Source organism: Pteronotus mesoamericanus, unplaced genomic scaffold, assembly GCF_021234165.1.
Source record: "Pteronotus mesoamericanus isolate MK-2021 breed Mesoamerican mustached bat unplaced genomic scaffold, CSHL_Meso_final contig_42, whole genome shotgun sequence".
Classification (NCBI taxonomy): domain Eukaryota; kingdom Metazoa; phylum Chordata; class Mammalia; order Chiroptera; family Mormoopidae; genus Pteronotus; species Pteronotus mesoamericanus.
In genome coordinates, this window is record NW_026555157.1 from 15,452,637 (window position 1) to 15,466,389 (window position 13,753).

A 13,753-nucleotide genomic window follows, 5' to 3' on the forward strand; every position below is an offset into this window, starting at 1 on the left:
TAATGGATTTAAATTTTTAAATATTTTATAATGGATCTTGACATTTTAAATAAATAAATAAAGTCTGCATTTAAAGAAAGGAAGGAAGGAAGGAAGGAAGGAAGGAAGGAAGGAAGGAAGGAAGGAAGGAAGAAAGAAAGAAAGAAAGAAAGAAAGAAAGAAAGAAAGAAAGAAAGAAAGAAAGAAAGAAACAAGGAGCTTCTACCTTTTGTGACAACATGGATGGAACTGGAGAATATTATGCTAAGTAAAATAAGCCAGTTGGTGAAAGACTAATACCATATGATCTCACCTATAAGTGGAATCTATTCAACAAAATAAACTGATGAACAAACTAAACCACAGGCATGGAAACATGAAGCAGACTGAAAGTGACCAGAGGGGATGGGGAAGGAGGACAATGGTGGAAAGAGAAGGGACTAAACAAAGAGCATGTAGGAATGGCCCATGGACATGGACAACAGAGTGGGAATTGACTGTGGGAGAGGGGGGTGGGATGGGGTGGGTGGAGGAGGGCAAAGGGGAAAAAACTGAGACAACTGTAATAATCATGATTTAAAAATAAAAAGTTAAAAAAGAAATTATGCAGAAAAAGTATAAAGATAAAGAAATGAAAATAATAAAAAAGTTAAATCATGTGGAGGATAAAATTAAAAAATACATGTGCTGGTAGAAACTCTGTATCATTTTTTCAGTGAGTAATGGACTGATTATCTAAATGTTTGAGTGTAGGATTGGGAGTAGCAGCTTACATTTTAGGGACAGGCTCACAGTTTTGCCAAACTGCAGTAGCATTAACATTTATTTAGTGTCATTTATTGAGGACCAATTAAGTTTACTTGCGTATTATTTCCGGTCCTCAAATGAGTCTCCACAGTGATACTACAACTTGAGTTTAAGAGGTGAGGAAACTAAATCCAGATGTTACTTACCCTAGATCAATATGAGTGGTGGAGCTGGGTTCAAACTCTAGTCTGTGACTCTAATGACAGAATTTTGTTCAGGATATTCTCTTGCCTCTCCAAGACCTCTCCACACCTTTCATTCCCTTGGAGTAACGGAATCAATGGGAAGATTTACTCATACTGAAAGGCTAAGTGGAGCCCTGGATGAAATCTTTCTGTGAATTTTTATTTTGATATCTCTACTAATTAAGGAGAAAGGCAAACAGAAAGCATCAAAGCTGAATCCTATAAAGAAGTAATACAGAGTTCCCAAGTTAATGCTTAATCATAATTGTCATTAAACAATATTATTTACAGAATTATCATTATTAATGTTGTAGAAAATAATTGATCAATATGGCAGGAAACCGGTAGTTAAGATGCAAGTAAGGTATTTCTGAAAATTGAAGCAGAAATATATTCAAGTGACAGGCCCAGTGCCCAGCCAGCTGTAAGGCATGATGCGTACGCTACAGACCTATGGAAAAGGGAATCTGTGCTGATGAAGTGAAGGTAACGTGAGCCAATTAATGGGGACGTCATAGATGGTGGACAGAGACTGGCAAGGCATATCTTGTTTTATAACGTTTTGTGCATAATGAGGTGCCTTATTGAATTATGCACATATATGTCACATGTAGCACATCCAGACATTAATGGACCTTCCGTAAGGAAGCTTTTCTGGTCTCACTCTTTGAAATCCCAGAATCTTGACTAAAATAGCCACCTGGGATCTATCAAGGCAAGATTTCTATTTTTCAACAATAGTTGAAAGTGTTTTTTAAACTTGAGACTATATAGAGACAATGAAATTTAATTGAGAATTGGTCACTATGGAAAGAAAACATACGAAGACTATGTGTATAAATATATAAATTATTTTAGCATATACATGCATTAAATTTCATACACAATACAAAATAATGAAGTTATTAACATCAGCATCACCTCACACAGGAAATGGTGAAACCTCTTGTGAGGTGAAACAAAGAAATGCCTTGGCCTCAACTTGGACTGGATTCTCTTGCATCATCATTCAGCTTCTTTGGGTCCATGAAGCTGATTCTGAGACCCAACTGCAAACAAAGCTCAGGAGTTCTCTGTCTGAAGTTGCTCCAATTCTGACTTTCAGTATATTCTCTTCAAATGCATTTGTAAGAATGTTTGCTTCATCCCCAATGCAGAATGTGGTTACTAATGATCTGGGAAGGGCCGTTTCTGAATATGTGGGTCCCTGTGTATTGTTGTACTGTCATCATTCTTCCTCCTACTGCCAAGCACTGCCCAGGTGAAAGAGGCTGATTTTTTAGCAGGAGAGTAAAGGCTTCCAGATTTTTAGAGTCTTCAACTTCATGACACCTCCACTTCTTGACTGTAAAATAGGGTCATTCACCATAAAGAATACAGAATTCTACATACTCTTAGACAGTGTTGTCAAAATGTTGTTCCTTTTTAAATCACTACCAATTTTAAAAAACCCAAAACAAAAAAACTGTAAATACCACTTTTGTATTATAAGTTTACTATAAGAAAGAAATTATTGAATTGTTCCCAAATGAATGTGTAATGATTTTTGGGATAACATTTATATATATGCCTTTATTATTATAATTGAATGTACAATAATATAGCAGTAAATAATAGAGAAATGTGTTGTTAAACAAACTTGAAGATATATTTGCAACATTGCTCTCTCTCTGCTTTGAGTGTATGCAAAACAATTTTAATAACTTCTCAGTGTGTTACCCATTCGTCTTTCTGAAGTTCTCCAGTGCCAGCGGGAAATGACGTCCAGATTGAAAGCATTGACAGCATTTCAGAGGTTAACGTGGTTAAGTTTCTCCGTGGGATATTGGTCTTTTTCTGAAAGGATGGAGACTCAATAATGTAAAAAAATCACTGGTATTTCTACAGATCATTTTAATTATGTATGTTGTGTAGTTTTCCTACTTTGCTTAATAGCAATGTGGTTACTTTACAGTCTTCTATCCACTTCTTTCTGCCCTTGATTCCAATTCCTATTCCTTTCCTACTCTTCTGTTTTCCTTGTAATGATTTTACAGTGGTGGAGTGCTGTCAGACAGTGTGATATATTTAGTTATATAACAGGAATCAGGAACAATCGTGCAAGAAGAAAGGATGATCATAATATATAGAAAATAAGAAATCACAACCATGGATCCTTATCCATAAAATGGCAGACAATTAAACCACACTTGATGGATTGTTTTCAGATGTTTCAGTTAATATTAATCTTGCTTATCTGTAGACAAACAATAACAGAAGATAATATTTTTTTAAATTCATGGGAACTAAAAATTTGAATTAAGAAAATTTGGTCCATTTCCTTATATTTTTTAGAAAAGATTGCCATTATTTTAGTTTGCAGTTGAATGTCTGTATTTTCATGGAGCCTTATACTGCAAACAGTGTCCCTAAAACATCACACTGATGAACCGTTAGGATCTTCACCCTTCCTTTCAGCCTTTTTGTCTTCTTTGTCATTTTGTATGTCTTGCTTTCTTAAAAAAAGATGTTATTTTATTTATTTTTAGAGAGCAAGGAATGGAGGGAGAAAGAGAGGGAGAGAAACATCAAATGGTTGCTTTTTGTATGTGCCCTGACCAGGGACCAAACCCGCAACCCAGGCATGTGCCCTGACCAGGAATCGACCCGGTGACCTTTTGCTTTGTGGGACAATGCCCAGCCAACTGAGCCATACCGGTGAGGGCTATCTTGCTTTTTTGTTTCCTCTTTTCTTTCTCTTAGTCTAGTTTTCATCATTTTAGCTATTTTTAAGATATAATGTTCCCTACCATAATTTTTCCATTTTATTTTGTGTACTTCTTAGAACCACCTTCTTTGTCTACATAATTACCAGACCCATTTTTCATTTAAGTAATTTTAAAGTTTTTCAGGATTTTACTTTAAAAAATAATGTTTATTACATGGCTAACTTATATGCACAAGAATATACATTATTTGTTTTAAGATACATTTCCTTACCTACTACTATTCTGTTAATTCATTAATGTCTCAGAACTTGCTGTGGCCCACTTTAGTATATTTTTCTATGCCTAATAAAGAGTTCTTAATAGTTTGAAATTTCAATGTCCATTTCCTTGTTCTTACCTCAATGATGTATATTCTTATATATGAGTTACTCTTTCCATTTAATTTTATTCTCTTCAATTGTGCTGTCTTTCCCATCATCTCTTGTAGGATTTCTTTTGTTTCTGATCAACGCTATACTGTATGCAACTGTTAATGACAAGGGCTCTCACTGGTAAGACGCAGCTTTGAATGTGTTTTATTTTTTGCTTTGGATTAAATTCTGGACTTGGTTTTGAAGTTTTGTTCCTCCCTTCCCACAGAGTATTAAACACTGTAATTGTGAACGCCCCCAGGTGGGCCGTGCCCTCGCATTTGCTCTGGCACCCAGGCCTGGCTTTTCTCTTGGATTCATCGTGCTTTGTTCACTGATGTTGCTCACCTGGTCTTGGCAGTCTTTTGAGGCTGCAACCCTTAGCCAAATGCTTCTTGTTCTTCATTTTCTACTTTAAATATGGGAGCTTGATTTTTTTTTGTGGGTGGTGGGGGGAATGTAAAAATAAAATCAGGGAATATCTCTTCCAAGAATAGGGAGGATTTAAACTTTTGGGCTGGTCAAAAAATCCATTATGTTTTTTCCATATGCTGGCTCTAGTAGTGCTTTGTTGTCTTTAACTTCATTCAAAACAATTTTTTTAGATTGTATTGTGACGACTGTCATATCAGTGTGCATTAAAAAAAACATCAAAATCGGTGCATTTTTTGTGCAGCCATTTTAATATTGAAGATAGAAGAAAATATGCAATATTTTCAGTGTATTATGGTTTAATATTTCAGGAAAGGTAAAAACACAACTGAAATACAAACAAAAAAAAAGATTTGTGCAGTATATAAAATGTGCTGTGACAGATTGAATGTGTCAAAAGTGGTTTGTGAAGTTGCTTGGTGCTATAGACATTCTGGCCAAATAATCATTTGCTGTGGTGCTGTCTTATGCACTGGACGATGTTTAGCAGCACCCCTGGCCTCTACTCACTAGAAGCCAATAGCAGGAGATAGCCACATACTCAAAATATCCAAATCAATAAAGTTATTTGTGAAAATGAAAACTGTGTCTTATTTTACAGAAAAAACTAAATGGACTTTTTGGCAAATCCAATACTTTCATTTCTTTGCATCTGGAAAGATTTAGTTTGTTTGTTAGTCGATTTAGTCACTTCATATACATTGTTATGTGTGTTAATCCTTGCATTTCATTCCCTTTTCTGAAATCTTTTATATGTGTGTTCTTATGAAATTTTCAAAAGTTGCTTTGGGAGAGTTTTTAGAATAAAAATATTTTTGATGTATAAACTGTAGCTTATATATTGTTTTTCATTGAATTAAGCTTTGAAATTTAGATTTTATATAGTTTTTGTAATATACAAATACCACAATTAAAGATAAAAATGTGAGAAGAAAGAGAGAGGAAGAGAGGAAGAGAGGAAGAGAGAGGGATCTTTTAAGGAAGCAGGACTTAGAAATTATAAATTACTTACATTGTAACGTCAAATACTCTTTCATATGTATCTTAATATTTTTATTTATAGTGATTTCTCCAACTAGTTATTGTTATCCAATAATGCTGAATAAAAACAATCACTGGACACATAAAAATTCCAGATAGTTCTGAAAGTCTTTTAATACCTGTTAAATTTTGTTTCAGTCTTTACCTAATAGCCTTCCAGTCCTTATCATTACCTAATTTAATATTTATTTCAGTTCAATATCAAGACTTAAATGAAATTTCTTTCATTTTAAGTACCCTACTCCTAATGGGAATAGCACTAGTAGTACTCACTACTCAAAAATGTCTTGTTTAGGAGGTATCAGCTCTTCCCTGCTCAAAGACTGCTTTCACTGGCATTTCCTTGAGACTCTTGTGCTCCAGGAACATTCTCTCGTTTCCCCTCTCTGGGACTAATCTAAATCATCCCTGAATGACCCAGTCTGTGAAAGAATTCTCATTGTCTCCATCCTGCTGACCCCCAAACTGAACCTCATTCTTCTCCCCTGAATAAGGTCAGCTTTGGTACTCCGCATCAGCCAAAACTGGACTATGGAGTGCATGCCGAATTTCAAAAGGCTTTCTGATTATCAGTGACCACTGCTGTCGGCTTCTTTAGCTTCTCATTGATCATCTTCCCACCGTCCCTCATCCCACACCGAATTCATTTTCAATCCCTGTAAGTTTTGTCCTGCTCTTCTTCCAACATGCTGTTCCGCCTGCTTCTCATGATAGTTCCAGTTAATTGTGATTTCGATATATCATTGATGTGCCACAGTGCCTGTCATTTGACTTTATAGGTTCAGTATTTGCCCGGTGACCTTCAGATCAGGTTGAGCATCTGATTCTATATATATGCTTATTAAAGCAATCCAGGCAGTCAGTAATCCACACAACTCCCTGTAGAGATATGGCAATGAATGAATCATTATGTTTATTCACTCTCATCCTAATCCAAAATTACAGGTATTGATACTCTTAGGTTAAGCTAGAGAAATAATACAATGTACCTCTCTTCTGAACCTTTAAAAAGCAAACTAGCTCATAGTTAATTGGTGACTTATGTGCAACTTACTGAGACTTGTCCTTTGGTTGCTTAATAAATGTCAAAGTTCTATTATGTGTTAATTCAAGAAAATTTTAAGTATTATTAGGAAGTACATGATACTAAAAAGTAAACAGTTATGAAAAGTGAAACATATTGTCATTGTCCACACCCAATGACTTAGATGAAACTTGGAGAGTTTCTGTTCAAACAAACAAAATATTAAATGGAGCATGTGAGAGCCAAACAAAACTCAAATTACTGACTAACCCAGTTTTTTTTTTCTGCTAACATGATGTTAATACAGCTTTCCCCCTCATCTTTACCTCCTTACCTGGGGTGCACATTAACAATTCAAATTCCTAAGCCATATTGAGAACTCACTTCTGGAGAATGTGCTATTTTAACAAATTCACAGGTGATTCTTTCACACATCCGAGTTTGAGAACCGCCATTTTTATGGCACCTACTTTCTGTCTCTCTAGCTGAGGAATATCATTGCCTCTGTCCCAGTGCCTCTGACAACTTTCATTCCACTAATAGCTTTAATAAATGCTGTATCCTGGTTTTGGGGAACTGTGGTTTATTCAGCTTGGGGGGTAGGGGAATGTGGTTCTTTAACAAAAATAATAAAATTTATAGACACAAAATCAGTTATAAAAGTGAATATCACCCTGACCAGGTGTCTCAGTTGGTTGGAGTGTTGTCCCATGCACCAGAAGCTTGACAGTTTGATTCCTAATCATACCTGGGGCACATACCTAGGTTGCAGGTTGGATCCCTGGTCAAGGTGCATATGGGAGGCAACCTGTCGATGTTTCTCTCTCATACTGATGTTTCCCTCTCTCTCTCCCTTCCGCTCTCTCTCTCCCTTCCTTTCTCTCTCTCCTTTCCTTTTTCTCTCTCCATTCCTCTCTCCCTCTCTGAGATCAATGAACATATCCCCTGGTGAGGATTTACAGAAGAGGGAATATTTATTCACAATGAAAAAAGAAACAAAGATAAAATAGGAGAGCATGGAGTTTTAGGTCCTTTTCTTCGGGGGTCTCTTTAGAACATGTACCGTAGTGCTTATGTAGAAATGCTTCCCAGTTATAACTGGCTTTCCTTCCTCAGCCTGAATACTCTGTACTTCCCGAAACTCTCAACGTTCACTGGAGTTCAGGCGAGGGAGAGGCTCTGCAACTGGAGCTCACTTGCTTCATCCTGAATCTAGCTGAAAATACAAGACAAGCCATTCACTTACAGGTCATTAACACCACAGCAATCAATCTGGATTAATGGTGTTGAGTGGTCATCCTGAACTATGTTCCTACTGCCTTTGATTTCTTTCTTTCTCTCTCTGCCTAGGACTTTACAATGACTTTTTATCTCAGGCATTACTGGAAAGATTGAAAGGCTCTCCTTTCCTAGCACAACAAGCAAAAGCATGACTTTCGATCATAGATAATTCAAAAAGATTTGGGTGCCTGACATCTTTTTGTCAGTTCTAAAAGATTCTTCATTCATGATATGACTGTGGAGAACATTATGCTGTGCATACACCTTGATGGAAATGTCCTCTTTAGTCTCAGGCGAGGAGGGCAGTCTGCTGCCTTTGGCTGCCTGCACTGTGGCTATCTACAGCAAAGCTGGTCTCACTTCACACTAAATGCACAATAGTGCTGTCTGTTTAGCGATATTGGAAATTGGGAGGCAAACAAAAGATGTGATTTTTCCTCCTCAGCAACTCCACCCCACCCCTGCATGCCACCAAGCAGTCTTGGAATCTTGGATTAGCTTAATGCTTTTCTTAACTGTCTCCTTCACTTTTCATGGGAAGGTATAGTCATCATACAAATTCCTGCTAATTTCCTTACTTCATTTTTGATGTTTTTTATTAAAAGCATTAGGTCTGCCCTGGCTGATGTGACCCTGTCGGTTTGAGTGTTGTCCCATGAACCAAAAGGTTGGCGTTCGATTCCTGATCAGGGCACATACCTAGGTTGCAGGTTTGATCCGAGTCAGGGTGTCTATAGGAGATGGCCAATCAATGTTTCTCTCTCTCCAGAATCAATAAGCACACTAAAAAAAATTAGTTCTGACACTATGTTATAACAGTGTTCCATTTTTAATGTACCATATGTCATTTTAGCCTAATAAAATCCTAAATAGCTTATCATAGGTAATTCTAAAAGTGTTTGGTAAATTTAAGTAATTAATTTTTTTCATGCCTTAGAAATCCCAGAAAGATACTGAAATAAGCTGAAAAAGTGGCTGCCCCAATGATACCCATGTCTTAATTCCTGGAGTCTATCAAGGTTACTGTATACACCAGAAAAAGGACCTTTGCAGTTGTAATTAAGTTAAGAACCTTGACATAAGGAAATTATCCTGGATTATCTGATTGGGACCTTACGGCAACTGTGTGTCCTTATAAGAAAAAAACAGAGGAAAAGTCCAGGCAATGCGACCATTAAGACAGATTGTAGTGATGCAGCCACCAGCCCAGGAATGCTGGCAGCTGCCATGACTGTAAAAGGCAAGGGATGAATTTTCCCTCGAGAGCCTCTGGAGGGAGCGGGGTCTTTCTGACACCTTGATTTTAGATTTCTGGCCTCCAGAATGGTGAGATAATAGTTTCTGATGTTTTAAGCCATCAAGCTTGTGGTAATTTGTTACAGTGGCCATAGGAAACTAGTACAGATTATTTTTGTTAATTTTTGTTATTTTTGAACATTAAAAACATGTTCACTTACGTACAAAGATACTACTGTCAGACATTTCATAAAGGCTGTCATTGTTTTTTAAAAGTTCAATGAAAGGAAAGTACTACTTTCAATAGTACTTTCAATAGTACTTTCAATAGGAGTAAAGTAGGACTCTAATAAGTACTGGAGTCAAGCTTCATGAGAAATCAACTGTTTGAATTATTTTGATGAAGGGATATCCATTAAAGAATTAACTCAATTGGTTGTCTATAACCTGCACATTCTAAACAAAGACAGCCCAGCTCCTGGGAGGTAATCTCTAAGTCCTTGGAATATCCTGTCTGATAAGAGTGTCTTTGTTTACCCTGAGGCAGTGGGCTACACCAGATTGTCTATGTGGTTTATGATAGGGGACCTGAGTCACATGGGATGATACCTCTGGAGGAACTGGAGACTAAAGTCAGCCAAACTTATGTCAGTGATGCCTCAATTAATCCTTTTGGACTCCAAAGGCTCAGTACCTTCCCTGGTTGGCAATACTCCTTGTGCGTGGTCACACATTACTAGGAGAATTAACTCCACTAGAACAGGACAACTAGAAGCTGGTCTATCCTGGACCCTGCTCTATGCACCTTCACATTGTTGATTTTAACCTAATCTTTTCATTACAAATAAATTCTTCCTTCTTATTTGAAGATTTTATTTGTTTATTGTTAGAGAAAGGGGAAGGGAGGGAGAAACGGAAGGAGAGGAACACTGATATGTTGCCTCTTGCATGCCCCCAGCTGGGAACTGGGCCCACAACCCAGGCATGTGCCCTGACTGGGAATCAAACTGGCAACCTTTTGGTTCGCAGGCTGGCACTCAATCCACTGAGCCACACCAGCCAGGGATAAATTGTAACTTCTCATATAACAGCTTTGATGAGTTCTGTGAGTCCTTCTAGCTAATCATTGACCTTGACAGTGGTTTTTGGAAATCCCTGAACATAGGAGGACTCAAAATTATCGTCAGCATAGCTATTCCAGCTGAAAGCAGAGCCACTCCAAGCCCAGAGCCAGGTCACCTGGTTCCAGGCTCAGTTCTTGTACCATGTATTGACAAAATTCTTTTCTTAACCAAACTACTCAGGCTCCTCTGAGCGCTTTTCTCACCTAGACCCTGACTTCTGAGTTCTTTTTGTTTGTTTCTGCTAAGGCAATTTAGCCTAAATCCCCCATCCTCAATATCTGACCACCCGTCGTATCTGATCGGGTTCCTCCACCATCTCCAGGTAACGTCTGATCGCCCAGGCCTGCCTTCAGCAAGAACCCCTTAAGCCCTTATCTCCCTTCACCCCTGATGTTTCCTCTGAGTAACTTCCTGTCCACTGACCGCCATCCGACTCCTTGACTGTAAATGCCCACTTTGTTGTAGTTCGAGTTGTGCCCAATCTCTCACCCTTATTAAAAACCCCATTATTGTGGTCCACCCCTCAATAAAGTTTTTCTTACTGTCATTCTTTAACAAATGTTGTGAATAATTATTTTTTTAAATGCCACCCGCCTAACCTTCTTGGTAAATTTATTCATGCTTACTAGGAAGAAGATAGACTCAAAGACTTCAGAGGTCTCTTCACACTTTAAAGTACTATGGCCCTGGCTGGTGTGGCTCAGTGGATTGAGAACCGGCCTGCAAACCAAAGGGTCACTGGTTCAATTCCCAGTCAGGGCACATGCCAGGGTTGCAGGCCAGGTTACCAGTAGGGGGCACATGAGAGGTAACCACACATTGATGTTTCTCGCCCTCTCTTTCTCCTCCCTTCCCCTCTGTCTAAAAATAAATAAAGTCTTAAAAAAATTTAAAAAAAAGTACTAGGAATCTGCCAAAATAATTACTTTTTTGTGACGCAAAGTCATCCAGACATCTCCCTAGCATGGCATTTTGCTAGGTGACTATTGACAGTAGCATTCAACCTATGGAAGATAAAATACTTCTGCTTCTCTGATTTACTTGAGGGCACCATGGGTAGGAGCAGCTGTTGCCTTTGTTTTTGCAGACTCACTTGGGGCCTTTTATGAACCTCTGATCTGCTATTGTGGGTACTAGAGCTTCTACTTTGATGTAGGATCATAGTAGCTCAGCCTCTGCCTGAAGCCAGGAAATTCTAGGAGAATATAAAATTTAAAAAAACAATTCTTATCACTATGCAAGCCTTTTAACGTAATAGCACCTGAATTATGCATTGTGCACATAATTCTATAACTGAAAATGCTCTGAGCTTTTTCCTCACTCCTGGGAAGAGAATTTCCTCAGGTAAATTTGTTTTGTGAGAGAAACTTTTACCCATAGGTTTTGATTACCACCATCCCAACCCTTTATTACTAGAAACTAAGTTTGCTTCTTCCAAAAAGCAGAAAATATTTAAATCTATTTAAAAGTGTTTTCACTTTGAAGTGTACTTTTCTGAAGACTCTGGAGCCAGAAAATAGAGAGGGAGCTGACCAGGAAACAGTGAGATCAGAAGCAATTATTAGAGTAGGAATTCACCCATTAGCTGTGCGTAAAGCAAATTATCCACCCTCCTGGGTTTGTTTCCTTATATGTTATTCAGATGGAACATGGCAACACCTGCTTTGCATTATCCTTGATAATGCACGCAGAACAAGCAAACAGTAAGAGAGGCTTCGGTATTGCATGTTTATTTGACCATATGGCTAAATGATCTGCAGTTTTCTTTTTTTTATTCTTTTTATAGGATAACTGTTTCTGCCATGTGCTTTATGGATTTCAGAGGGTTTCCTCTTGACACTCAAAATTGTTCCCTTGAACTGGAAAGCTGTAAGTCTCACTTCCCGATGGAGTGCACACACATGGCCTGAGCATACCATCACAAACTTGCATGTAAATAAGCATGCTCTTAAGGATTTCAAAATCTTGCTAGAAGTTAAGTATATTTATCCAAAGTTTGTAGTTTCTTTTTTTTTCTTTTATAAGGATGATGACAAATTGTCTCTCAAATGAGAAGATTCAGGGAAAAAAATTATGCTTTGATAATTATACACTTTTCGGTTTCCACAATGATTATAAAGAAACAGCTCCCCTAAACATGTATTCTCGTTAATGTTATCCGCATAGACTGACATGGACTTTCCAGGTTTGGAAAGCTCTGGAATTCATTTTCCCATATGAGTCACAATCTTTCATTAAGTATACATGGGTCCCTCCTCCCCCCAAATCCAGCTCTAGACATAGACCCCCTAATCAAAGCCCTGTCAAGGGCATCTGCGTCAGCTTCTTGTCAATCACTCTGACCCATCAGCTGTTTTTGATGTAACATCTTAAAAGCTGAATGCAATTTTTTATAATGAGGCTAAAATGCTGGAATCTCAGTGGATGTCTCCTACACAGATGCTCCTCCTCAAATCCATTAGAAACTTTCTATAACATTATTTGATTAGAAAATTCTTTATGAGCTCAGCTCATCTTGGAATTTTATCCACATGATCTGTAAAACTAAAGGGACCTAGAGATCAAGGTCAGGTCAGTGACTGCTAGGCACTGCTGTGACATCACACAAACATGGGAGCAGCTATTTGGAGACTCTTATTTATTTATTTATTTAACTTATTTTTAGATAGAGGGGAAGGGAGGGAGAAAGCAAAGGAAAGAAACTTCAATGTATGGTTGCCTCTCGCGTGCCCCACACTGGAGACCTGTCCCACAACCGAGGCATGAGCCCTGACTGGGAATCGAACCAGCAACCCTTTGATCCATAGACCAGCACACAGTCCACTGAGTCACACCAGCCAGAGCTGAGTTACTCACTTGAAGACTTTTAAGTCATCTCCTGGGCACAAGAAAAGCCTCCACACTATGTCAGTCATCAGGGTCTAATTTTTTTTTTTTTGTTAGGTGTGGGTATTGGAAAACATTTTTCGGCTCCTAATATATACATGTCATTTGACCAGGCACTGAGGATACAGAGCTGTATAAAACATGGTTGGAGACTTCGTGGAACTTACAAGAACTTATTCTAAGAATATTCTATTCTTGTTTTAGATGCCTACAATGAAGAGGATCTCATGCTATCCTGGAAACATGGAAACAGGTCCTTAAATACTGATGAGCATGTTTCCCTTTCTCAGTTCTTTGAGGAGTTCAGTGCATCCAGTGGTTGCCTTCTATAGCAGCACAGGTAAAGTATTTTATGTGGACGCTTCATAAGCACTTACTGTGCACCTACTGTTTGCAAAGTAACATGTGAAAAGACCCGAATCCAAACAAGGGGCCTATTTGGCCAATAATATCATTCTTCTTCTACAGGTGGGCATCTCCACCTTTCCAGTACACCGCTTCTTTCCTCATGCACCTGCTTCTAACTAGAGGCCTTACTTTTGTTTTGGGCCTGGGCAGGCTATTCTCAATGCAGCAGAGTGGTATTTGGAAAACATAAAGATCACAATTCTTTCCTACTCAAAAACCACCCTGTGTGTTT

General features: G+C 38.1%; 1 protein-coding gene across 1 annotated transcript in view; it reads left to right on the forward strand.

Moving 5' to 3' along the window:
• GABRR3 (gamma-aminobutyric acid type A receptor subunit rho3) overlaps window positions 1-13,753 on the forward strand; it is a 59,876-nt gene that overhangs the window by 18,828 nt on the left and 27,295 nt on the right. Inside the window, 7 exon segments of the mRNA XM_054577251.1 lie at window positions 2,709-2,775; window positions 7,937-7,978; window positions 7,980-8,061; window positions 8,064-8,160; window positions 12,014-12,096; window positions 13,318-13,432; window positions 13,434-13,453. Of these exon segments, the coding sequence (XP_054433226.1) occupies window positions 2,709-2,775; window positions 7,937-7,978; window positions 7,980-8,061; window positions 8,064-8,160; window positions 12,014-12,096; window positions 13,318-13,432; window positions 13,434-13,453 (506 nt within the window).